General features: G+C 45.8%; 1 protein-coding gene and 2 long non-coding RNA genes across 3 annotated transcripts in view; 1 reads left to right on the forward strand and 2 right to left on the reverse strand.

Moving 5' to 3' along the window:
• Positions 1-14,937, reverse strand: part of PDZRN3 (PDZ domain containing ring finger 3) — a 249,475-nt gene extending 234,538 nt beyond the window's left edge. The window contains exon 1 of the mRNA XM_043443438.1: positions 14,086-14,937. Coding sequence (XP_043299373.1) covers positions 14,086-14,808 — 723 coding nt within the window. The 5' untranslated portion in view covers positions 14,809-14,937. The remainder of the gene's footprint in view (positions 1-14,085) is intronic.
• LOC122425104 lies at positions 13,353-15,938 on the forward strand. Its single transcript, XR_006264698.1, has 2 exons — positions 13,353-13,933; positions 15,424-15,938. It is a non-coding gene; the product is annotated as an uncharacterized LOC122425104 (long non-coding RNA).
• An 8,267-nt stretch (positions 15,939-24,205) lies between these two features.
• Positions 24,206-27,664, reverse strand: part of LOC122425103 — a 207,789-nt gene continuing 204,330 nt past the window's right edge. The window contains exon 3 of the long non-coding RNA XR_006264696.1: positions 24,206-26,578. This is a non-coding gene — a long non-coding RNA (uncharacterized LOC122425103). The remainder of the gene's footprint in view (positions 26,579-27,664) is intronic.

A 27,664-nucleotide genomic window follows, 5' to 3' on the forward strand; every position in this document is an offset into this window, starting at 1 on the left:
GGGGGGGGGGGGGGGGGGGGGGAAATAAATGGCAACATTTGAATGACATGAATGCAGCTATCTGACTTGACCACCAGGGCAGCAAAGAAAGCCACACTTTCTGACCTGCACGGCCAAGTGGATTTTTTCTGCCACCATTTTCAATGTAAAATACTGTTCCACCACTATCAATGTAAAAACACTGTTCCATATTTGGCCAGGAAAAATGCACAACATAGCCACACGCACATTCACACATATATTAAAGACTAAGAGGTCTCAATGTGTAAAATTATCTCCATGGGCTTAAAATCCTCAGTAAACAAGCCTGTTTCTCATGACTAGTTAGTATATAGCAGAACTCAAAATATCTTCAAAAATGTCATGGAAGTTAGCATCAATTACTAAAACATTGTAAAAAAAATGAAAATGATAATTGATGGAATAACTAGGTATTCAATGAGAACAAAATAAGAGAATCTTCATTTCTGCAGGGTCACTTAGTCGATACAGAAAATAGAGTATATAAATATAAGAGAAGCCAGTCTCTATCAAGCTATGGTACGTAACAAAACAACAGCAGAGCCTCATTAATGACAACCATTTACTTACTTAAAAAAAAAAAATTTCCAATCCACAGTACCACCATTCAGAGCATCTAGCTTCCCTGGTAGGCTCAGTTGGTAAAGAATGCACCTGCAATGCAGGAGACCAGGGTTCGACCTGGGTCAGGAAGATACACTGGCGAGGGGAACGGCTACCCACTCCAGTATTCTGGCCTAGAGAATTCCATGGATGGGGTCGCAAAGAGTCGGACACGACTGAGCGACTTTCACTTTCATCAATGCTATCAATCTTTATCATTCATTTGAACCAACAGCAACTTTCAAATTAAAGAGACTAAAACTTGCAGAATCACCCTAATAGTTTGGAGATGTAAATGTAATGTTTTGCAAACCAAAACAGTTTATATCTTTCTGTCTTGGGAAATGGAAAAGGTTGCTAAGTTCACATCTTGCTTTGTTATCTTAGAGAGCTGAAAAAAAAATACATGGAAATTTGAGTGAGTTATCATACACAGCTTACATTTCTGGCTTTCATAACTAATCAATGATAGAAACTGCCAGGTCATAGTAATCTCAGGCAGATAGCTCTGGTTGGACAACCCCAAATGATGCAAAAAGGAGAATGCATAGCTAAATGATTAAAGCAGACTAGTTTTAAATCTACTGTGTGATAACTATTCTTTAAAAAAATGAAAAATAAAGAAATCATATTACATTAACAACGATAACAGCTAACTTTTACTGGCTCTTTATCATGTGTTGGAAATTATACTGAGCACTTAAGTGCTTTATTTTGTTTAATAATCCAACCAATCTTATCAGCTGGTACTATTACCATCCTCAAGATACAGGTGGGAAGATTGGGAGGATTAAAAAAGCTTGTCAAAGGGCTAGTAAGAGGTCACTGGCATTTAAACCCATGATCTCCCAGATTCTAGACCTCAACTCTCTACACTAACTTCCTTCTCATGTGGAATGTAGAAGAGTGCCATGTAGGCTGGCAACATCTTAGGTCCCACCCAAGTTGATTCCCTTGATGGCATTCCAAAAAGTTCCACAAAGAAACTCATTATAGGAGGTCTTGGCCGGGAAACCAGTATCAGAACAAAACTCCAAACTCTTTATTGAACTATTAATCTCCAAAAGATCCAACCTGAGATACCCAGAGACACCTAGGTCTTGTCCCAAACTCAGAGATCTCTTTCCAGGGACAATGGAGACCAACTGAGACAATGCCTGAAACAACACCATTTAGCCAAACAGCAAGCTGCAAAGGCTGATCAAGTTAACAGTCAAGTTAACCCTCCAATCCTCCTTGCCAGATGCAATCAACCGCAGGGGATAAGAGAGCATGTTCTCTTTTTCTAGAAGTGTGTTGACCCAGTCTGTCGTCCAGCAGGCTTACACAGTGGCTTTAGGTGACACTGCCTATTTTAGGACTAATTTACAGGACTGAGCCACCACATGGACGTTTCAACACATGATGTTGGGAATGATGACAGAGAAGAGAAATCCTCTGGCTAGACTGAATTACTTTCATTTCTCTAACTCTCAAAGGTCAGTTCCTTTTCTCCGACACCCTGAGCTCCATTCTGATGTTTCCTTTCCACTTCTTTCCCCCTAAGCAACCTGAACTACTTTTGTTTACTTTCTGATTCTTCAGAAGAAATGTTAATAGAGAATTTTAACAGGAGGCTTCACAAAATACCATGTTAACAGATTAACTTTAATTTCTGCTTAATGATTTAATCTGTTCCTGGGTTCAAAGTGTATCAGCATAGACAGTATTTAAATGATTCTCATTCAGTTATACTCCACCCAATAAAGCAAAGAAAGTGAAAAGTGTCAGTCATTCAGTCATGTCCAACTCTTTGTGACCCCATGGATTATAGCTCTCCAGGCTCCTCTGTCCATGGGATTCCTCAGGCAAGAATACTGGAGCAGGTTGCCATTCCCTTCTCCAGAGGATCTTCCCAAACCAGGGATCGAATCTGGGTCTCCTGCCTTGCCGGCAGATTCTTTACTGTCTGAGCCACAAAGATCTCAAGAGATGGACAAATGGAATAAGGACAAAGGCTCTCATCAATGCTGCTTTCCCGGCTGTTCACAGATATTATATTTGTAAGTAACATCGTTCATCTAAAGGAAAATTTAATCAATATTGCTCTGTCTTGGTAGTTTATCATGACCCATGCTTTGAAACTTTCTCAATGTCTTGGTATAACAAAATAAAAGACAGGAAAGAGCTCTCTTTCACATAAACAACTGAGTAACCAAAACATCAGGCTTTTGAGGCAGGTATTATATCAAGCTCTGTACCCGAGAAACTGAGGCTCTGAGAAAGGCATACATTTGCTGAAGATCACGTGGCTGCCAAGAGGCGGGGGCAGGGTTGGAACCCAATCCACGGACTCCAACAGGCAAGTTCTTGCTACTGTGCTGGGAAACATGTGCACCCTACCTTAAACCCCTTTGCCTCAAAATACTCAGCCTTCACGTTAAAATGTCAGGAAGGATTAGACATCTAATTTGTTTTCTAATTAGAGTTTTAAGCAAGGCTTCTTTGGACCACGCACCAACAGTGGCAAAGATTAGAGTATCTATTATACCCCAAACGGTGTCATAAGAATACTGTGCCCTTCACAGGAACAGGGTGATGGTTAAGATCCTGGACTTCAGAGTCAGAACGTGATTTTAGTTTTCTCCTTCTTAGGAGGAGGATAGTAATGGCTTCTTCTGAAATATGAATGAGCTGGGGCTATCCCTGCCCAGTGCCTCTGTACAGGGCTTGGCCAATAGCAAGGGCTCCAGACACGAGCCGAGCACAACATCGAGGTCATGATACTCTCTGACCACATAAATGACTCTGCTACAAAACCCCGGAAGTGGAGAATGTCTAATCCTAAATTAACTTAGTCTACAGCAAGTCTGGAAGAACTGAGGCCTGCAGTTAAGCAAATAAAGACAGTTACATGTTCACATCTGGCCATCAAATGGGAACTAGATCCACGTATACATTTCTCCTCTTCCCAAGTCTGGAGAGAGAGTGGCACGGTCTTGGGGGGCTGATAAAGGGCCAGGAGGCAGATTTTACCCTGGAGACGGTGGGAGAGAGGCATGATGCAGACAAGGGGAGCAGCTTGGCCTGAACCTGGAGCTTCAGGGCCATGGAGATAGGATGGGCAGAGGGTACTGACCACGGCTGGGGCATGAGGAGGGAAATCAGACAAAGGACGTCCCCAGGCATGGAGGGAGATGTCCTCATGACAGGACAGAAGAGACATCAAGTCAAAGAAAGTGCGGGCTTGGATACGGACAGGGGAGGGAGGAGCTGGGAAGAGAGGACACTGGAGGGCTGCTGAGACACTGGGACAGCTTCCGATTCTACCAGAGGGCTGAGTCTTGATGGGCTGAGAAGAAAGCGAAACGGACAGATTGGGAGTGATGTATATACACTATTGACACTGTGTATAAAGCAGGTAACGAATGAGAACCTACCCTACAGCACTGGGCAGGGATGCCCAACCTCCGGGATCTAATGACTGATGACCTCAGGTGGAGGTGATGTAATACTACTAGACATGAAGAGCACAATAAATCATACTGAGTCATCCCGAAACCATCCCCAGCCCCCAGTCCCTGGAAAAGACTGTCTTCCACAAAACTGGTCCCATGGTGCCAAAGAGGTCGGGAACTGCTGGCGTAGGGAACTGTACTCAATGCTCTGTGGTGACCTTCCTGAATGGCAAGGTCTCTTCCCTCCAGAGCCAGGACTTGGGAGGGCGAGGAGCTCTCACTTAGAGCCCTAACTTGGCGTTGGGAAACAAAGATGCCTTCATATTCTGGAGTCCAGCCAGCACTGCCTCCGTGGGGAGCAGGTACGAAGCTCTAACATGCTCAGCCCTCCATCTCCACCCCAGAATCCAACTCAAGCAGAGAGTCAGGCCCCCAGCACACGGCCCGGTCTCCTCGGGAGGTGCTTAGGTCTTTCCGATGGTGACAGGGCAGAGACTCAGTAACCTGGGAGAAGGCGGCATGGCATGAGCCATCCACAGCAGGGAAGTTACAAGCAGAAACAGCAGCTCCAAGTTCAGGAACATACAATCGGTTCTGCTGAAAATAAGCTTGGCTATTATACTCTAACATGTAACTACCAGATCAGTGTTTAAAAAAAAAGCACTCGATTTATAATCTGCTCAATTTAAGGTCTCACTGGACAAGATTAAGAGAAGGGAAATAAAAGTCACAGTGAAAAAGCAGAAGTCACAAGTCCTTTGTCAGAAAGACACCATATGGTGACTGTTCTTGTTTTAAGCCCAAGAATGTGAACTGTCTTTCTATGGCACAGTCCCTCTTCCTCTCAGAATCACTCTAAAGTCTCTGCACCGCTCTCCTCCAAACAACCCGGCCTCAGAAACTTGGACGCCAGCCATCTTCTAATCTGTGTGGCGGCCCCCAAAGTCCATCCATGCCACCATCAATGTGGATCCTTTCTACAAACTCCTTTCCTCCCAGTGACGGGTGTTCCTTGATTACTGCCGCCGTGGGACTCGCAGCTGAGAACTGGCTCAACTGGAAAGCCGCCCGTCGGGTTGTGAGCACTGTAATTGACTGACCACTCGTCTGCATATCTGGGATGACACGACACCTCTCGGCCTCAGATCATGCAAAGCTCTCAAAGACTCACACAGCTGGGAAACAGCTCTGCCTGCTGAGTAGTGACAAGAGAGAGCAAAAATGTGGAGGGCGGGGCTGGGGGGCCAGGAGACAGAGCTGGCCATCAGGCATTCTCTCCTAAAGAGACGGGATGCCCTCTCTTTCTCCGAACTGAGATGCTTCTGTCCTCTTCGTCGGTCAAATTATGTTTTTAATGGGGAAGCAGCCTGGACTAAGCCCTCCCTGTAATTGCAACCTCAGTTCTAAAGAAGGCATTCTTGGAGGAAGAACAGAAGGGGAAACTGCTCACGCCCAAGACCAAAGGGAGTAGTGGGAATGATACCTGAAAACAAATTGGAAATGGATGAGATTAACAGAAGTATTAGCAGCATGTACCTGCCACGAGAATAGGGAGGATGAAAAGAGATAGGAGGAAAAGAGATAAAGGGCGTGGGGGGACAGGCAGAAAGGAACAAAGATTTCCTGGAGCCAAAGACTAGGAAACATTCATCCATAAGCCAAACAAGATGGTTTTGAAAAATACCCTAAGAAATTAAGTACAGATTGTCAATGTTGCCCTAGGCCAAGAATATACACACATTTTTAGCCTGTTGTTATATTTAAATAACCTGAGAAACCCCCAAGTCTACTTCTCTGTTTGCAAGAGTTGGAGTTCAAGACTGTGTCTCTCGTTTTTATCATTCGTTCATCTGCTTTTCTGGTGAACACCTCCAGGCGACACTTTCACCAACACAACAAACTGACTTAAGGTACTACAGCATTTTCACATTTCCACCTGATGGACTGCAAGGGGGTTTCAGTTTTTGAGATGTGACTATCCAGTCACCCAACCCAGGGCATTTTCTCCTCCGAATCAGAAACAAAGCAAAGGCTACCCAGCTGTAATGTCCTATGTTCCCACTTACACGATGGTGGGAGTTTGGCCTGCCTCCCCTCCTCTTGTTTTTCCAGTAGTCATGCATGGATGTGAGAATTGGACCAAAAAGAAAGCCGAGTGCCGAAGAATTGGTGCTTCTGAACTGTGGTGTTCAAGAGTCCCTTGGACTGCTAGGAGATCAAATCAGTCAATCCTGAAGGAAATCAGTCTTGAATATTCATTGGAAGGACTTATGCTGAAGCTCCAATACTTTGTACACCTGATGAGAAGAGTCAACTCAGTGGAAAAGACCCTGATGCTGGGAAAAACAGGGTAGGAGGAGAAGGGGGTGACAGAGGATGAGATGGCTGGTTCTCATCACCAAATAAATCAATGGACATGAGTCTGAGTAAACTCCGGGAGTTGGTGATGGACAGGGAGGCCTTGCGTGCTGTGATTCATGGGGTCGCAAAGAGTTGGACATGACTGAGCAAATGAACTGAACTGACCTCTCGTTAGTTCGGTAACTGCGGAAGGACAAACGAATACACATAAACATGCAGAAAGCACATTTTGTTTGCGGCTTTAGGTACAGCCCAGAGCTGCTACCCAGATGCAGTGCAACTGACAGGAACACCCCTCTTTCTCAGAGTCTCCAGCACTGACAAGCAGTTAGAGAAGAGACACCCAGGGAACGGGTTACCCAGGGGCAGCCTGAGGCTTGCAATGAGCCTGTGATCCTTTGAGTAAAAAATCCTTTTCCTTCTTCTCCATTAAACCATCTCCAATTTCTAAAGTTTCTTCAGTGATTTACTTGGAGAAAAACCCCAAACCCACAGGTACTTAATAAATGTTCAACAAATGCTCGGTAAGCCTGATTAGGATCCTGCCCCTGCAAGAGAGCCAGGTTCGATCCCTGGGTCAGAAAGATCCTCTGGAGAAGGGAACGGCACCCACTCCAGCATTCTTGCCTGGAGAATTCCATGGACAGAGGAGTCTGGTGGGCTCCAGTCCATGGGGTCGCAAAGAGTTGGACACAACTGAGCAACTAACACTTTCAAACACTTTCATTTTATCCTAAAGCCTGCCCCGTATGGGCACAGCATTAGCGCATTTTAGAGATGAGGCAGTTAAGGCTTACAGGAGGTCAGAGGATCCTCCCGGAGACCCTCAACAATGAGGCAGAAGGAGCACAGACGCCTGCATATCGCTGACTCCAAGGTGTGATACTCATCACACACCAGCTCAGTTCAGGGTACCCCGGAGCTGCCGGTCACACGAGGCCTGCATTCAACCCTGGCGGGCAGCCTGAATGGGACCTCACCCTCTTCCTCATCCACGTGCAGCAAAGACACAGGGCACCTGAAAACAGCTTCTCTCAAAATTCGAGGGGTGACCCCTCTGCCCAGGACTGATTTCTGCACACCCTTGTGGTCCTCTGCCCGGGGGAAAGTTCATCAGACTCCCCTTCCTGGAGGGGGGGCCACTGCAGGGCCCATGTACGCACGGGCTGCACTGAGGCTCCGCCCCGCAGGCTCCCCACGATCAGACTCACGGGATGGGGGAGAAAGATGGACGCCCGGGTCCATCTGTTAGTTATTTTCTTTACAAGAGTAATCATTATGTTACACCACTTCCCTTTCTTATTGGAACAGGCTTATTAGAACACCATTAGTCAGGGGGGACAGAGGTGACCCACAACTCAGGTGAGCAAAGAACAGAACGACGTGATGTTTTCAAAGACACAAGTGGGTGGTGTCTAACGAATCCAGGGGTGAAAGCTGTGCCCATTCCCCTTTGTACCCAGCGATGACCATCCCAGTGCCTGGTACACGGTGTATAAGCATGTGAGAAGCTAACCTGAAAGACCACATTTGGAAGAATTTCATTTGCTTCCTACCACCAGCCACTCTTTAACTTACTAGGTTCAAAATTAGGGAAGGATTAAAAATTAGGGAATGAGGCATGATTCCATCCAAGACACCATCTTTTTCTTTTCCTTCTGCCTCTCTTTCACAGTGAGGACCTGTTTTGTTTTATACTCCACATGCTCCACACCAGACCTCTGAAGATGGGAATCACAGCCTGGGGTGAACCCACTTCATCACCATGAACCACAAGCCACTGGACCAACTGGAGCCAGAAGATGACGCTGGGGAAGTTATTTTACCTCCAGAATCTTTCTTTTTCCATCTGTAATGGGTTGTGGGTACTAAGTTTGCAGAGTCTTTCTGAAGTTGCACCCACATCTCTAACCTACACAGTGCTGGCACGTAGAGAAGCAACTCTTTGGAAACTTGTATGAGCCTTTGGAGGGGACACTGCCTCTGGAGAAAATATGGTCTTATTTTGGTAACAGCTTGGAATCAGGTTCTGGGTAAAAATACCATCTCTACACAATTAGAATCCAAATCCATATAACTTCTAGCCTGAACCCAGCTGTTTTATAGTGTTTTACAACCTGCCTCTCTTACCAAAAAAAAAAAAAAAAAAAAAATCTACCAAATGAATAAGATGGGGAAGTTAATGTGTGTACATACACAATGCACCCTAAGTGTATGGCACCCAGTAAAACTCAATGAATGTTATTCCTCTTCCTTTTAAGCTCTGTGTCTACAGCCAACACAAACCAGCTTATAGATTCTCTCTCATCAAATATTTTTACAAAGAAGCAAACACCATTTCTGAACTCAGAAAGAACCACTTACAGATAGACGGGAACAGAATTCCCAGTTTCTATTATTCAGTTATGATCATTTGAGCCAATGTAGCTGGGAAACACATCTGTAGGCTGAATCCTAGTTTTCTTTATTTATCACTGAAATGAAATGGATGCAACAGCCCACAACTCGTTTTAGCTGAACTGGGACACTGCGGAACAGTCATTCTCCTGATGCTTTTCAGAAACAGAAAAGACAGTGAACTGTGGACACTCTGCTAGATACATTTCAAAGTGTTTGGACATCTGGAACACCTTTCCATACATCTGTCTATTATAGATTCACTTATCTCCAGGAGTTCTGAAACGGACAAAATCGTTTCTGGGATTTGGGGCTTTATACAATTTGATCTGGGTAGATCTCAGGGAAACAAAAAGCATGCCTCCCACAAACCTGGAAACAATTTTGCTCACTTGCAGGTCACGGAAAAACTCATTCTTTTTTAAGAGTGAGCTAACAAGCTCACTCTTGGTCAGCAATCTGAAAAGTTTTGACGGCTGACAAGACAGCCCTTTCGATCTTGAGTTTATTCACTGAAAACATATCGCGAGCTCACAGGGCACCTGGTAACCGAACTGGTGCCGGGACACAGCCCTGAAGAATGCACACGTGGTCCTTCCTTTATCGTCCCTCACAGACAATGAACAGCTCTTCCCGTTATTCAGTTACAGCAGTGAAGAAGGCCATGCAGGCGGAGCACCAAAGTGAGGGTTCAGGGTACCAGCTCTAGTCTGTCAGGCCAGACAGTGAGGGCTTTCCGCAGGTAATGATGGCGGGAGGATAGAAAGGTTATCTAGTCATGTGCAAACCCCAACTGCCATCAGAAAGGCAAGGGGTAGAAGGTGAAGAGTTGGAAAATCTGCTGGTTACCTAGGTTACCTAGTGATGAGCACGTGGAAAGACTATTCCTAGGGGAAAAAAGAGCAAGTGTAAAGGCCCAGGGGCAGGAAGGAGCGCATGGATCTTTCCCAGAGACCACAGAACCTGGGAAGAGAGATGAAAGTGAAGAAGAGTACAGGCAGGCAGGACCCAGAGTGTGCTTCACCTTACATCCATCTGAAAGAAACTCAAGGCCCAGCAGGGTTTAAGTTCCCAGGTGGCGCAGTGGTAAAGAATCCACCGGCCGATGCAGGAGATGTGGGTTTGATCCCTGGGTCGGGAAGATCTCGTAGAAGAGGAAATGGCAACCCCTTCCAGTATTCTTGCCTGGAGAATCCCAGGGAAGAGGAGCCTGGCGGGCTACATAGTTCATGGCGTTGCAGAGTCAAACATGACTTCGTGACTGGGCAGGGTATCAGATTTACATTTCTAAGAGATGATTCCCAACTCAAGGTCACTGGGAGGAAGCAAGAAGATACAGAGAGGGAACAGCTGTGGTCTAGGTAAGAGGTGATGGGGGTTGAGACCAGGGTTGATTTATGTTCCACAGGGGACAATGACAGTGCCTGGAGATATCTGTGATTGTCACGATGTGGGAATTGTTCCTGGCATCTAGTAGGCAGAGGCCAGGGATGCTGCTCCACATCCTATAATGCACACAACACACACACACACGCACTACCAAGAATTATTCAGCTCAAGATGCTAACAGGGCTGAGGTCAGGAAATCCTAGTTTGGACCAAAGTGATGATCTGATGGGACTAGAGAGCGGTGAAGAGATTCAGGAAGTGTTCAGGAAGTAAAATCAATGAGGTTTAATGAAAGACTGGATGTGGGGGTAAAAGAGCAGATGCTACTGAGGCTCAGTCTCAAGGTTCTCAAAAATTCCAAGGAAAGTTATGCCCAGAACCTTCCCTTTCCCAGAAAGTAAAAGTTGTTTTGTTTTTTTTTTTGCTGTGGAATGCCTTTGTTCTTAGAATCAGGTGGTAAGTCAGGGTGGGAAACTGAGGCTGGGAGCCAAACTCTTTAACATCTTCAAGTATAGTTTCACCAAGTCTTCTGTAGCCCAGATAGGACTGCAGATTGGTTCAAGATGCCTTTCTGGACCATGTTACCTATCATACAACTGCTAGGCGCTCTGAGTTTGAGAACCATGCACTGGTCCTTCATAAAATACTCAGGAAGAGATATTTAGACAATGATCAGTAAAATCATAACTGTGTGAAGAAAAAGAACACATGTTGGTCTACGTCTCTACTTGAGCCTAAACTCTCTTTCTAGCTGAGCAGTTACCCAAAATGTGCTAGGTGGTCCAGCATCAGCTGGGAACTTACCAGAACCTCACACCCCATACCAGCCCCTGATGGAGCAGAATCTCCAAGGGTGAGATTCAGGAATCTCTTATTTCATCTCCAGGTGATTCCAATCATATGAAGGTTTGAGAAGACCTGTTCCAACTCACCTTTCAGAGCAGAAGAAACCCTAGCTCCAAACCCTGAATGGTTAAGTGTTTGTTGCTCAGTGGTATCCCACTCTTTGCGACCCCATGGACTATAGCCTGCCAGACTCCTCTGTTCAACGGATATCAAAAATTGCAATCTAAGATTATTTAAATAATGCCAGATCATTTTATGGTACAAGTTCTAAAGCCCTGAAGAGGGGTATGGAAAATCTTCTGAGTGTTTCTTATCTACTTTAGCTCTTAACAGAGAGGTAAGTGATAGGACTTTAAAAAAAAATAAAAGAAGTGTTGTGCATGCCCGTTTCCAAGGAATATAAATCCTTCTGCCTTATAGAAGAGAATAAACAGTACCCGGTGGGAGCAGAGAGTCCCGCCAATGAAATAAACAAGTTCTTAAACAGCTTGCAGTGGGAGGGGGGTCTGTCTGGCAGATGCAGGAACAGCAAAAGCTCTCCCCAAGGGCGACTAGGGGTTAACTTTAAGGCAAAAGCAGCACACTTTCCCCTAAGGCCTGGGCTGAGACAGCCACGGTCTGAGGTCTGAAAAATGAGTTCAGCTTTCAGGCCAGGCCTTTCTTGGCTGTTCTCAAGCCAGCACTAAGGTCCATGAAAGTCCTGAGCAGCGCTCCAACTCCAGAAGGAAACTTTTGTCTGTAAGCTAAAAAAGCAACATCTTGTCCCCAAGCTTAATGCCCCTGATTATCCTCCTGACTCACCCAACAGAACTTCAAAAACATCCACAATTTTGATTCAAGTATCATATTTTTGATTCCGAGAGAGAGAGTTTACCCAAACACTCCAGAAAGAAAACAGAAAGGCAAGAAGAAATAATAAACCAGCTTAACAATGAATGATGTATAAACTCCGGGGAAGTGAAGGGCTTGTTTATAAATAAGCATCACTTAAAACTCCGCAGGAAGTCCAGATGACAGCATAAACAGGAGAAACTCCGGGAACTCCTTCACCCCAAGCCCGGCGCCTGCTTGTAGACAGAGCCTGGCCCCCTGCTTTGGGGACTTGCAAGCTCACACCAGTCTTTTGTACGCCTGTGCGGTCCTGGGTGAGCCTCAGAGCTGTAAATATTTGCCCTTCGCCCAGAGCCGGCCAGCTGCTGGGGCTGCAGCTGACAGACAAGCCGGGGGGCCAAGACAGGGTGGAGGGGAGAGGGGGGAGTCGGTGTGCGCTATGGGAGAGGGGGCTGGGGAGAGGGCCAGAGAGGCAAAGCAGAAGCAGGCCCCTGGGGACCCTCAGGCACACACATTCTCCTCCCCTGCAACAGGCGACCAGAGAGGCAGCGGCACGGCCCAGGTGCCTCACCAGCTGGTGAAAAGGTGGCCTCTGCAATCACGGCAAACCCTGGTTCTCTTAGGGGACTGTGTCCCCTCAGGGAATACGTGACAACACACGCAGATGTTTCTGGTGGTCACACCTGGGGGGGGGTGCTACTGGAATCCAGTGGGTAGAGGCTAAGGATGCCTCTCAGAGCACAGGACGGCCTCCTATAACAAAGAAGTTGGGGGTCCAAAATGTCAAAATGCCCAAGGTTGACGACTGAGGTGGAACCTGAATCCTAGCTCTGTCTCCTGAGTCACCGTTTGACTCTGGACAAGTTCTGGGACTTGCGCCTGCTTCCTCATCTCAGAGGACTACATACAGAACACACGCAGAGTGCTTGTTACTGTGGCTGGTACATAATAAACCCTCAGTAAATGGTACTTGTGGTTACACTCAGAAGCGACACGATGGGGGTTAAGAGCTTCGGCATCCATCCATGGGTTCAGAACCCAGTTCTGCCACCTCGAAGCCATGACTCAGGGCCAGGGCTGCCCCTCACTGGTCCTGAGTTCTCTTCATCTGCAAAACGAGAAGCAACCTGCCTCCCTTGATTAAAAAGGAAACAGCTGAGAAGCACGAGAGCTTAGCATAGGGCCTGGAGCAAGGCAAGCCTCCAGCAGTAGTGGCTGTTGTAATTACACCAACTCCCAGGACAGGGGGATGGCTTACGAGGGGAGGAGGGTAAAGATAATTACAGGCAACACTTGTTGAGCATTTGCTCTCTACAGGGCAACTTGCTAGATCCTTCTCATATGTTCTCTCCCTGAAGCAGGCAAAGAATCTATTTTACATTTAGAGAGACTGAAGCACCTGGAGATCAAGCCACAACATTAGCCAAGAGCCCAGACTCGAAAAACAGTTCTAACTCCAGAGGCCTCACTGCCAATTATTACTTTATATTTGGTGGCGGTTCCTTTAATTCTTTCTGGAATTCTTTCAGTCCCTAGAGGAATACCACAGGAGGGGCCTGGCAGTGTTTCACCCCCTGTGTCACATCTCTAGGGCCCTACTTTCCAACTTGAGAGAGCTTAAGCAGCTTGCTCAAGGTCAGCCAGCTAGCTGGCAGCAAAGCTCACACTGGAATCCAGCTTTTACTCCAGCGGCCTCTCCTCTGGCAACCTTGCTAACCTAGTCTCCAAGGCTGGGCTGTGGGTTCCTTTGATTCTTTCCGGGCCGCCTGAGGGTGCATGGATATAGTTAACATCTCCTGTGTCAGTATCTTATCTCCTCCGTCACGTGTAGAGGAACCCTGTTTCCCAACCTTCAAAGAGGTTAAACGACTTGCCCATGATCATCCATCTGGTCTGCACCAAAGTCCCTACGGGGTTCTGACTCAAGAGCCACACTCACTCTTAACTCTGCGCTGCTCTCGAATTCCTTTTAGTTTTTCCAGAACCGATGAAGCTGCTACAGCTATACTTCAGCCTCAGTTTAATCTGTAAGGACAACAGTTCCCAAGGTGAGACTGACTCCCCGACCGGCTCAAAGCGATCTATCTGGCAAGGAGTGTTAGAAGTGGGAGGCAGAGATGCTCCCGGTAACCCCGAGACCACAGAGGCTGGGAGGCGCCCCGGGGCCAGTAGGGGGTCGGGGCGGGCGGCGGGCGCCTACCTTGCCGCCGGGCGGCGCGGCCACGCAGCGGCTCAGCGAGTCAAGGCGCGCGCTGTACTCGGTGAACTTCTTCTGATAGCGCAGAGCGGTCATCTGCAGCTCCAGCTGCGCGGCGGCCAGCTGCGCCACCAGGGACTTCTCGCGCTTGCCGGCCCGCAGCGCCTCCTTCTTGAGCGCCTTGTGCAGCGCGCCCAGGCGGGCCTGCAGCGCGGCGTTGTGCGCCCGCAGGGCCCGCGCGCAGCAGTGGCCGCCGGCGCGCTGCTCGCCGTGCGTCAGGGGCAGCCCGCAGCCCTCCTGGCAGCGGCCCACCGGCCGCGCGTCGCACGCGTCGCGCATGTGCGCCTCCACGTCCCGCCGCAGCAGCACCTGGCCGCAGCCCGCGTGGCGGCAGCGCGCGGGCGCGAAGTCGCAGCGCTCGAGGTGCTCGGGCAGCTGTTGCAGCTTGACCACCCGGCCGCAGCCGCGCGCCGCGTGCGCGCACTTGATGTCCAGCTTGAGGATGAGGCGCTTGAGCGGCAGGACGTGGTTGAGCTCCTTGGCGGAGAGGCGACCGCGGCAGCGCGCCGGGCAGCTGCCCTCCTGCACCACCCAGGGCAGCACGCAGCCGGCGCAGAAGACGTGGCCGCACGGCGTGGTCAGCGGGTCCTCCAGGACCTTGTGGCACAGAGCGCACTTCAGGTCCGGGTCCACGTCGCCGTCGAAGCGGTCCAGCTCGAAGCCCATGGTGGCGGCCGGGGCCCGGGGTTGCCGCCGGGCGGCCGGCCGCCCCCTCCCTCCCTGCGAGGCAGCCCAGACGCGCCGGCAGCGCCGCCCGCTCGCTCGCTGCCTCTCCCCGGACTGAGCCTAATTGCTCCAGACTTCCTCGGAAAATGCCCGAGGAACAGAACTCCTCGGCCGTAATTGCGCGAGCGCGTGCGCAAGACCATTCTGCCTCGGCGGCCTCCCGCCCGCCCGACGCAAAAGGGAGGAGAAAGGGAGGAAGGGAGGAGAGAGAGAGAGAGAGGGAGGGAGGGAAGGAGGCGGAGGAAAGAGGGAAGACCCAGAAGCTCGCCAAGGGGACTGGCCCGCCCAGGACGCCAGCCTGAGCCCTTCTCTCGGGAAACTCCACTCCTCTCTCTCTTGCAGTTTTCGCTACAGGAGACAAAATGACAGCCTAGAAAGCTCACTGAGTTAGCCGCTGAGGATGCTGCAGCCGCTCAAACTAGTTTCCCTGGAGCCCTATCCGGGCCAGACTGCGACTTTTGACTCCACTCCCCGGCCTCCTCTTTCCTGTAGAGAGATTCGTGTGGGGTCCGCTATTTCAGCACTTACGGTCTTTATTTATTTATTTCATTACAGGGAAAGTTACAGAGTCGGCGGGACGCTCCAGCAACTACAGGTCAGATCCGAGGTTCAACGGATCCCGAAGTTTGCCAGGCCAAGGTTTCCAGGTGCTGAGAGCGAATGTATGAGGGCCAATTTTCGGAGACGAGAGCTGCTCACCAGGTGCATGGGTGCAGGCTGGCTCCATCCAGTTCACTTAACACCTTCGACTTAATCTGCACTGCAGTATGGTGCTGGGCCCTGCTACATTGGTCCCTTTAAAAATCAGTACAATACTTTGAGAGAGCGTCAGCTGTATTTAAAAATTATTTTCCCCCATTACAAAAGAAGTAACCCTGATCTTACATTGTTAAAAACTGCACAGTGTAGAATTTGGAGACGTTCCGCCAAAGTCCCCCGCACTCCTGTGAACTGTCTTCCTTCCGTTGTTGTTTTTTTTTTCCCTTTGTATGCACTTTGTTATATTTCCATATTCCAATTGGGGAAACTCAGACCAAGGGAAGGCAAAAAATAAACTACTCCTGAAGGCCCTGTAGAGCATTCTTTTTCAAATTTTACTGTGGATGCAGATTCTGATCCTATAGGTCTGGGGTGGAGTCTGAGAACCTGCTTGTGAAAAAGAGCCTCCAAGTGGTACTGATGCTATTACTCAGTGGATTTCCACCTGATTGGGAAGCGGCAGTCCATGAATCTGGATGTTTTACTTCTGCTGGGGAGTAGTTTCAAGCAGGGCAGTTTTCAGCAATAGTACTTTGGAATTCCAACTTACTTGATCAATTCATAGCAACATCCATGGATTTGGTGATTTTTTTAATTTTTTCTTTCTTTACCCCAGGTTCTAGACATGGCTAAGAAACATCCGGCCAGAATTGGTAAGAAAGAAAGCAAGCTACGGCATTCTCATTTGGGAAGTGCTGCCAGATCCTAAATAGTGAAGTGGAAAAGTTGAATCTCAGTGTTTAGTGTGGCTCTGGGGTCTGGAAAGTGGGATTACAGCATCCATTTTGTCTAACTGCTTTTACTTCTCTCCTTTCTGTGGCTGAGAAAGCCCCACGACCTTCACTATGTAACTGTTTTGCCATAGTGAGAAGGTTCCCTTGATGTCCAAATGGATTACGTGTTTTGAACTGGCCTTTCAGAAGTTGTCACTGATTAGATTTTTTAGTGCCTTGTTGAGGTCCCTGGATGGTGTTCTTTCATCTGTGTTGGTGGCATTTGTTGTCTATTTGTGGTAGGGACTTTAATTGCTTAAATCAATTAATGCATTCCTTTGCTAGTTCTTGGAATATAATTGGCCTTTGTTCAGATAAGCATGTGCCAGAAATCCTCCATCAGTATATTTATTAAGCAGCTCACAGGTTCTCAGATAATGGGTAAGAAACACATTCTTTCACCAAAGGTGTGTGGGCCTGTCAGTTTCATAGGGTGGACTAGTATCAACAGGGTGATCCTCGTCAAACCAAACTGGTTTTGAGAAACAGGGAAAGCTCATCATGAACCATGAATGAGAAATTCCTCCTCACTTCGGGTGTAGGTTTCTCTTAAGACTTGTCCCACCACCCCCACTGCATCGCCAACTAAGAGGCTGTTGATGAAATGCTACAGCTGAGGCCATAGAAAAGCTATAGCAGACTGGATTGGCCTCTGTAGGCAAAAGAAAAGTCTGTCTGAACCACTCCTTGTTGGCTAATTTTAGAAGCAAAATTCTTGGAGGTCAGGGGGAAAAAAAGCCTCCTAGAATGTCAGAGTTGGCGGATCATGCATATTATTTAGTGGCTGAATTTAATAGGGGAATTGAGAACCAGAAAGGTTAAGAAAAGAAAAGTTTAAGGGCAAGATTTCTGTTTTCAGGCAAATAATTTTTTGCCCTGGGCATTGTAGGATGTTTAGTAGCATCTCTGGTTACTACCTACTAGATACCAGTAGTATCCCCTGCCCCACACCATGCTCAGTGGTGTCAGCCAGACATTGCCAAAGTTCTGGGGAGGCAAAACTGCCCTGGGTTGAGAACCACTGGTTTGGGGGCAGGCTTGCATTCATTGCTAAGGTCGGTCTGACGTCAGTACTGGTAGCCCATGCCATGTCCTCTGCTGGCTGTGGAATGACAATGAATACAGCATAGCGAGAGGGGTGTTGAATTGAAAAGCTGAGGTGCCACATTAATAAACATGAATACAAATGGTAAGAAGGTGAACATTTGCCATCACAAGTCATGTGAGAAAAGTAGCAGGTTGTTCTGGTATGGACTAGATACTCAAGCATCTGAGAATCATCTGAATGTTTATGAAGGGATGATTCCTTGTGGACACTTTACAATTTCCTGCAGCTTGGACCATCTCTGCCACCACCCCTTCTTTTCATAGTCTGATTCTGCACTTTCTAACCAAAGTGTGGTCCCAAACCTAACATGCGATGTTCACCATCACTCTGATTCTTACTTACTGATTCTGTTCTTACTCTCCTTTCCACCAACATGTTTTATCAGAAGTTCATGTGCATAATATTTATCATTTTTGAGCTGCTGCTCGGTGGCAAGCATTTTGCTCACCAACTGACCTTCACTACTCCTTAATCTTCATAGCACATCAAGAGGTAGATGTGTTGTTGACCCATTTTACAGATGAAGAAACTGTTTAATATACTAGTTATCACTGGAATCAAGATTACCAGGAGAAATGTCAATAACCTCAGATACGTAGATGACACCACCCTTAAGGCAGAAAGTGAAGAGGAACTAAAGAGCCTCTTCATGAAGGTGAAAGAGGAGAGTGAAAAAGCTAGCTTACAATTCAACATTCAAAAAACTAAGATCATAACATCTGGTCCCATCACTTCATGGCAAATAGATGGGGAAACAATGGAAACAGTGACAGAGTACATTTTCTTGGGCTCCAAAATCACTGCAGATGGTGACTGCAGCCACAAAATTAAAAGACACTTGCTCCTTGGAAGAAAAACTATGACAAACCTAGACAGCGTATTAAAAAGCAGAGACATTACTTTGCCAACAAAGGTCTGTCTAGTCAAAGCTATGGTTTTTCCAGTAGTCATGTATGGATATGAGAGTTGGATCATACAGAAGTCTGAGCGCTGAAGAAGTGATGCTTTTGAACTGTGGTGTTGGAGAAGACCCTTGAGAGTCCCTTGGACTGCAAGGAGGTCAAACCAGTCAATCCTAAAGGAAATCAGTCCTGAATATTCTTCGGAAGGACTGATCCTGAATCTCCAATACTTTGGCCACCTGATGCAAGGAGCCAGCTCATTAGAAAAGACCCTGATGCTGGGAAAGATTGAAGGTAGGAGGTGAAGGGGCTGTCAGAGGATGAGATGGTTGGATGGCATCACCCACTCAATGGACACGAGTTTGAGCAAGCTCCGGGAGATGGTGAAGAACAGGGAAGCCTGGAGTGCTGCAGTCCATGGGGTTGCAAACAGCTGGTCGCGACTGAACAACAACAAAAGAACAGCAGTCAGGAATGTAGACAAAAGGATTCCAGAACCCTCACTCGTAACATCTGTGAGCACACACTGCCTCCCCCACAACTCCTAAACTTGGAAGTCATCACCTCACAGATCATATAGATAATCACTCACACCTCCAGCATTACTCATCTCCCCTTTCTCTCTATCAGTCCTGTTCCCCCTGAGTTTTAGATAATTTGTGGGTTCAGTACTAGAGAAAGGAAAAAAAAAGTGCAAGTTTTTTTCTTGTTTTTGGTGGCTTCCCTGGGCTTAAATATATGTACTCTACTAGCCAAAACAGCACTAGACAATTAGATTAATAAGCATCTTTTTTAAAAAACCAAATTGAAAGTACCACCAGGGTTTATTAAGATATATTTGTCATCCACAAACAACTGTGAAATGTCTCAGTCAGATTGCTTGCCTCCTACCATAGGAATAACATCCATTCTGGAGCCTGGGAGATTCATCCCTGGTGGCTCAGACGGTAAAGAATCTACCTGCAATTCAGGAGCCTCAGGTTCAGTCCCTGGGTTAGGAAGACCCCCTGGAGTAGGAAATGGTTACCCACTCCAGTATTCTTGCCTGGGGAATCCCATGGTCAGAGGAGCCTGGCGGGCTACAGTCCATGGGGTCACAAGAGTCAGACACAACTAACTCGCACACAGGTAAGATAGGTCATCTTTGACCTGGACTGTGGAAGACTTGGGCAAGTCAGGATGAGCTCACACAGTGGGAGCTTTGGACAGAGAAGGGGAAGCATTGGGAAAATGTTTCTTATCTATTTCTGTGCACAAGTCTGGAGAAGGGAATGGCTATGCACTCTGATATTCATGCCCATGAGATCCCATGGACAGAGGAGCCTGGCGGGGTTGCAAAGAGGTGGACATGACTGAGTGACTAACACACACACACACACACACACACACACACACACACACGAACACATGCACACGTGTGTGCACACACTAGGAAGATGCCATTCTGGCACCAGGGCGACAGGTGAACAAGATGGGCTCAATGAGCAGTCCTTCCAGGCTGGGGAGATGCAGGCATCCAGACACAAAGAGCTTCCGGAGACAACAGTGTGATAGGGTAAGTGCTCTCAAGCAAGGCTACTCAGAATGTAGTCAGAGGCACAGGCAGAACCAGGGAGTTTGTTGCAAATGCATAGTCTCAAACTTCACCCTGCACCTACTGAGTCAAGACCTGCATTTTAACATCCCCAAGAGAGCAGTGTGCACCAAAAGTTTGAGAAGCATGGCTACAAAGACCATCCACCAAGACAACTGGCTGGAGAGAAATCAGAAGAGACCGTTCCAAATAGAGAAGTCTCCTGAAAGGAAATGAGATGTGGCTTGATAGATGAGACAGGCCAGCAACAGTCAGCAGGAGAAGATTCCGGGCAGAGAAGCAACAGAAAGTGCAGTGGTCCAGAGGGAGTCAAGCTCTTGGTTTATTGACATTGGACAGAACACCCCTGGGACAGGCTGAGAAGGGTGGAGAATAGAATCAAATAAGGGTAAAACATCAGGCAGGAGCCAAACATCCAGTGGGTTGCACAGCTTACACAGTAAGAAGTGTTCATTGCTTTTGTGAATGTCAGATGCCGGTGTTGAAGGGTTTGGTCTCTGTCTAGTTCTCAGCCAACATTCTATTAGAGAGTCAGGGCCTCATGTCCACATTCTATCTCACGTGGGTAACATTTAGGTGTTCCTGCTCCCTGGTCCATGTAAGTTCCTGCTTCTAGGATCCTAAGTACAGACCGATGCTAAGAGCATGAGTGTCTGTGTCACAGGATGGGTTAAACAGGCCTCTGTGGCCTATTTAGAGTGTGTATCATCATTTAATACATTGTTCCCAGAAGAAAATGTATTCTGAAATTGGGAGCAACCAACTCTCATAAGGGAGAAGGCAATGGCAACCCACTCCAGTACTCTTGCCTGGAAAATCCCATGGATGGAGGAGCCCGGTAGGCTCCTAGCCATGGGGTCGCTAGGAGTCAGACACGACTGAGCTGACTTCACTTTCATTTTTCACTTTCATGCATTGGAGAAGGAAATGGCAACCCACTCCAGTATTCTTGCCTGGAGAATTCCATGGACAGAAGAGCCTGGTAGGCTACAGTCCATGGGGTCACAAAGAGTCAGACACGACTGAGTGACTAACACTTTCAACTCTCGTAAGAACAGCTGGATCATGCTCTGGTCGTGAATTGGCAGGCTGTGCACAGAAAAAGTGTGCGTGTGATAAATATGATTCTAAAGATGCACGGCACTGTAGACATTTGGAGCTGGAAGAGACCTTCCCTTTTATTCCACAAATACTTATGGAACCGTTATCCTATAAAGAGCTTAGAAGGAAAGAATATGAAAAAGGACACAGACCCTCTTATCTTTAAAGAGCTTACGAGGCCCCCAAGGTTACCAGAAGTTCCAATAGTTCTAGTACAGAAACTAATATGTTAAGTATCTTATCTAGTCCCAGCTACTCACTATCAGATGAGGAAATGGAAGCTCAAAGAAGTTAGATGACTCTAAATATTTATGATGAAACATACTCTCATAACACACACCCAGATACCCTGCATGCCAGTTCAGTGGAGAGAGGATTGGACTAAGCGTTGGGAGATACATGTCACACTGATCACTGGGTGGCCTTGGGTCAGTTATATGAGTGTATGTAGACATAAATGTGTATGTATATGCAATGTAATTAAGAGAAGCAAACCCCTAATTCTCAGAGACCTCAGTCTGAAAAAATTTTTTTTCCACTCTTATCCCCTGGTGTGGACATCCATATGGTCACTCAGAGCCCCAGGCTCCTTCCACCTCATGGCTCTGCCCTTCTCAAGTCCTCTCCCTAAAGTCCTTTCTTTAAAGTCCTCTGCATTTAGTCAGTAGATGGGGAGAAAGAAGGAAAGACTGCTCTACTGACAAGGCTTGTGGGTGGCGTACATTCTCTCTCCTACTTTCTATTGGCCTATAATCTAGTCAGAGTGGCAATGATAGTATGGAAATCTGGGAAATGTGGTCCAGCTATGTTCTCAGGAAAAAGAAGAATTAGGCTTGATGAGGATTCTAGCCAATATATCCATATGTGTGCATATGTATATGTGCACACCCCATATGTGTGTACATACTTATATGTGTATATACACATGTACGCACACACTCCCATACATACACGCACAAATTCCAGAAAATAGAGGATTACGTTGAGCTAATAGAACAGAACAACCAGGGACTAGACAAGCTAGATTTTTATTTCTCTCTCCAAGAAAACCATGTGACTTATAGTTAGCAGCCGTGGCTGATGTAGTAACTTCCAGGTCACAAGGACTCAGGATTCTTTCATCTTGCTGCTCTAACATCGATAGGAATCTCACTTCACTGACCAAGATGCCTGCTGCAGAGCCAACAGTTCAGGCAGAAGAATGGGAGAATGAAGGAAAGGCCCAAAATGACTACCCCTTACTTAGCCAGCCTTCTTTAAGAGCTTTTCTTGAAGCCCTATCAAACTACGTTCCCGCACAACTTACCAGCAACCACTAAATGTAAAGAAGGGGATCTGTGAAATATAGTCTTTTATGAGAGCACATTGCTTCATGGAATATTAAGAGAGTTTTACAACAGCTATCACTTCACAGTCACTAGGATGGCTAATAGCCAAAAGATATAATAACAAGGGTTGGCAAGGATATGGGGAAATTGGAACCCTTATGCATTGCTAGTGGGATTGTACAATGGGACAGCTGCTTTGGAAAACAGTTTGGCAGCTCCTCAGAATGTTGAACATTGAGTGACCATCAGACCCAGTAATTCTACACCTAGGTGTATACCCAAGAGAACTGAAAATGTTTATCAACATGAAAACTTATATGCAAATGTTTACAACAGCATTATTTGCAATAGCCAAAAAAGTTTAAACAACCCAAATATCCATCAACTGATAAACATGTAAACAAACTTTAGTATATCCATGCAATAGGATCTCACCTGCCATAAAAAGGAAGGAAGTATTGATTTATGCTATTACATGGATGAGCATTGAAAACATTATTCTAAGTGAAAGACGCTTAACAGAAAAAGGCCACATATTGCATGATTCTATTTATATGAAATTTGTAGAGACAGAAATTAGGTTAGTGCTTGTCACGAGCTGGGGGGAGGCAGAAGTGAGGAATGCCTGTAATGGATATGGGAGTTCTTTTCGAGGTGATGGCAATGTTCTAAAATTAATCAAGCCAATGGTTATATAACTGTGAATATACTAAAAGCTACTGAATTGTACACTTTTAAAGGGTGAATTTCATGGTATGTGAATTATATCTCAATGAAGATATTATAAAAAACAAAAATATTAATAGGGTTATATAAATAAGGAATAAGGGAATGATGAATATTAGTTACACAGATACTACTACTCTGCATGTATCCATATATATGAATAAGCTTTTCAATCTAAAAAAATTAGTGTTTATTTTCTTTTTCATACTAAAGGCTATATTTTTTTAAATTATTTATTTGAATTGCAATTAAAACTCTTTTCTCCTACAAGTTTTTGACCAATTCAAAGTGACTCAGGCATTTGGGGGTGGGGAAAAGACTAGGCCCCATCACTGAAAAGTCCAGGAAGTAAAAATGGCTTTAGGTATGGCTGAATCCAGATGTTCACACAAACACATTACCAATCTACCCTGCTTTCCTCTGTGTTGGCTAGCTTCTCAGGCAGGCTCTCCCCATGTGTCTACACAGCCCCTGTAATCCAGGTTTACATCTTACCAGCATGCCAACCCCAAGAGAAAGAACATACTTTCCTAATAGTTCCAAGAAATGTCCTAGGCATAATAATTCTTGGCCTGCCTCTGATCATGTGCCCATTCCTGAACCAGAGAGTGGATGACAATCACACCCATACCACAAGAAATGAAGGTAGGGGAGGCAGTGGTTCTCCAAAGAGACTCCAGAAAGGCAAAAAATGCCTGCCTACTACAGTCTTATTACAGAAGTCATCACTAGCCCTAGAGGGGGAAGAAGCATTACCTGAAAAATATATACAAACCCACTGTCTAGGAAAGACATTTAAAAATGCCCTCAGCCTCCTTAACTGTTCTGAGTTATATCCTGATTTTAAGCAATCATCTGTGAAGGGAAAACAAATACACATACTAAGACCATTTAAGGGCTTCCCTGGTAGCTCAGACAGTAAAGAATCCACCTGCAACGAGGGAGACCTGAGTTCAATCCCTGGATCAGGAAGATCCCCTGGAGAAGGAAATGGCTACCCACTCCAGTATTCTTGCCTGGAGAATTCCATCCACAGAGGAGCCTGGCGGGCTACAGTCTATAGGGTCACAAAGAGTTGGACACAATTGAGGCAACTTAGCACACACACGTGCACAAGGCCATGTAGTGCTTTTTTTGGTGAGGGCTGCTTTTAAAAACACAAAGTTTAATCTCTTATCATTCTAGAAGTAAAAATCTATAGTGTGTCCCATGGGACTGAAACCAAGGTGTTGGGAAGACTGCATTCCTTCCAGAGGCTCCAGGGGACGATTCTCTTCCTGACCTTTTCAGCTTCTAGAACCACCTCACATTCCATGGCTCACAGCCCCATCCTCTTATCTTCAAAACCAGCAGTATAGCATTTTCAAACCTCTTTTACTTTTTAATAACTACATTCAAAATGACTGGGTTTTTATTTTTAATTTTTTGCAACAATAGACCCTCCTCCTTCAGCTAAATGACAGGAAGATACAGTTTCTAAAGTCAAATTTAAACTCAAAGTTTAAAAGATACCTGTCTCGTCTGTCAGTGCTAGATCCCAGGCCCTGGGACAGTGTTTGGCCCACACTGGACACTCACTAAACTTGTATATTGTATATGTAACTTACTCAAATATTTACAAGTCCAAAAAAAATATCCGTTTTCTGTTAATAAAGCCTCAAAGATCTTTGATTATTCTGAAAGAGCAAAATACCAAGGAATGCAATTTGAAGAGTAAGAATTATAATCACATGAAATCCCCATCAAAAGGAAGACCTTCATAGATGTATGGAAGATAAAAAATCATAAAAATAAATATTCATAAATTAATAAAGCCCAGAATCCCAGCACTGGTTTCATTAATAAATAGAACTTTTTTTCTAAATTTGGAAAACCTGCTTTAAGAAAGCGTGCTCTTTAAAATAAGCAAGCTCTTTAAAATCTTTAAAATTTTTGCAGCTCAGGCCTGTGGTCTGGAGTTCATCATTCATGTTAATTTTTCTCCTGGCACCTTCTCCATCATTCTCATTTACTCTGTCTGTAAAATTAGGATAATAATAATCCATGCTTCCCTAACAGAAGGTAACGATTGCTAATTAACTAATTTTTATATGTAGAAGCCCTTAAAGAATGTACACAGTTGCTAAATATAATCATTTTAAGCTGACGGCGAAGATAGTACTTTCTGTTTCCGAGAATGCTGTCCCTTCCACAGAGATGGAATTTCATACACTGCGTCCGTGTATCTTCCATTACTGATAGATGTGACAAGCAAAACCCTGCAGCGTGATATCACTTTCTCTTGTCACCTAGGACCTCAAATAGCCAGAGCCGTTTCATCAGCGGGGGCCTCTTTACAGCAAAGGTAAAAACCACTTTGGCACTGGCAGCAACAAACAGCAGTCTGAGCTCAGCTAATGTAGAATGGCAGCTCTCAAAGGAATGGATTTCCAGAGTGACTCCCTACTGCCTCCATAAAGTATAACACAATTGCTTTCATTTAAATCCCATTTGATTGCATTAAAAAGAGGCTTGCCCATTGTTTGTTTTTTTTCCTCCTTGCCTTTTCTTTTTATAATTTTTACAACCAAAGAATAACTTCTTTTCTTCTGGGAGGGCTTTAGGCAAAACATTTTTGAGATGTCAGCCAACCAAGAGAACTGTCGTATTGCCGTTCTTTGAAATCTTGTCCATAAACTGTGGTTTTGGTACCCAGATCAAGCGGGCACTTGGCAATGAAAAAGCTAAAACATAACAAGAATGAAAATAGTGCTATGAGGGTATGGTGTTTCTAGGATAATCGTTTGTTATATTTTAACAAACAAAAGTCACTTGAACCTTTCATTCTATTTTCATCACTGGATAGGAACAGATACAAAGCATTTCACGAAGCTGGTGCGGCGCTTTTTATAGGGACAAAAAGCAATCATGGGGCGGGGGAAAACACCTTAGTACGATAACGTTTTTTCAATACAGGTAAAGTGGAAAATATGTCCCAATGCTGGCACACTCTCTGTCATTTTGGCAAATGGCACACTCCGTCTTGACAGAACACAAAAGAGCTTAGAAGTGGAATCCAGAGAGATGAAAGGACGTGGAGGACAGTGAGTCAGTTTGTCATTGGTGGGAATCTTTATCATAACTTATAATTTATCTGTGAGTTGTGTAAGCTTCAAGATGAAGATAAAGCTGGAATCAGAGAGCTCATACTGGTTTTCCCTCGGTTCCAGAATGGCAGTTTCTGATGGTTCTTTCAGTTGCAGGAGATGAGTGAAAGTGTGTTTCTAACTTGTGTATTGCATGCTTTGCTTTTGTTTTTCAGATGGGCAGTAACCAGCCAACTAGCCAGGGTGGAGACTGCTTAGTCTGTAAATAGGCTCGACGAGTGAAGGTCTCAGAAGTACAGACAGCTCCAGATAGCCGCAAACACTCAGGGGTACCTTTGGGAAAAGTCAAAAGAAGTTTCACATTTCACATGTTAAACTGGGAATGGTGCATTTTCTTCTCCATCCAGAAATCCCCCTTGGATGGACTGATGACCATTTTTGGAGGTGGGAGGTGGGGTGGGGAGCAGCATTTGATAAAAATGTGTTGAATCGAACAAATACTATATACATATAAATTTAACAGTTAAACTGACTCTGATCCATTGAATGGACTTCCCTGGTAGCTCAGCTGGTAAAGAATCCACCCGCAATGCAGGAGATCCTGGTTCCATTCCTGGGTCGGGAAGATCCCCTGGGGAAAGGATAGGCTGCCCACTCCAGTCTTGGGTTTCCCTGGTGGCTCAGCTGGTAAAGAATCTGCCTGCAATGAGGGAGATCCGGGTTCAATCCCTGGGTTGGGAAGATCCCCTGGAGAAGGGAATAGCTACCCACTCTAGTATTCTGGCCTGGAGAATTCCATGAATTGTATAGTCCATGGGGTTGCAAAGAGCCATTGAACACCACCAGTCTATTCATTAGAAAGAACTTAATCAAAGAAACAATCTATATGATTGCGCTCTATATCAGGGTTTGGCAAACTTTTTTTTCTAAAGAACCATATAGTAAATATCTCAGCTGTCTCACGGCTTTGTGGGCTTTCTCACAACTACTCCAGTCTAACAGAGGCAGCACAAAAGCAGCCACAGACAGCATGTAAACAAAGGACTGCGGCAGTGTTCCAGCTCAGCTCTGATTTCAAAAGGGCTGGTTTGGCCCACAGGGCTTAGATTGGCGACCCTTCTCATCTGTAAATGCACTGCCTTTTGGTGAGACAAAATCAACTAAACCTGAGACCCTTAAGACTATCAGAGAAAGACAGAGTGATATGGACTTTATGATAAAAAGATGCTCAATAAATAATAACACTTTCAACTTGAGAGTCAGAAAAATCAACCTTCCTGGACCCACCAGTTATCATTGGCTATACATCTGCAGATTTGCTCAGTTTGCAAAAGGGAGAGGTTATTAGTGCCTACTTCACAGAGTTGATGTACGTTCAATAGAATAACATTTGAATGAGCAAACTCCTGTGAAATGTTT

Source organism: Cervus canadensis, chromosome 22 (assembly GCF_019320065.1).
Source record: "Cervus canadensis isolate Bull #8, Minnesota chromosome 22, ASM1932006v1, whole genome shotgun sequence".
Taxonomy (NCBI): Eukaryota; Metazoa; Chordata; class Mammalia; order Artiodactyla; family Cervidae; genus Cervus; species Cervus canadensis.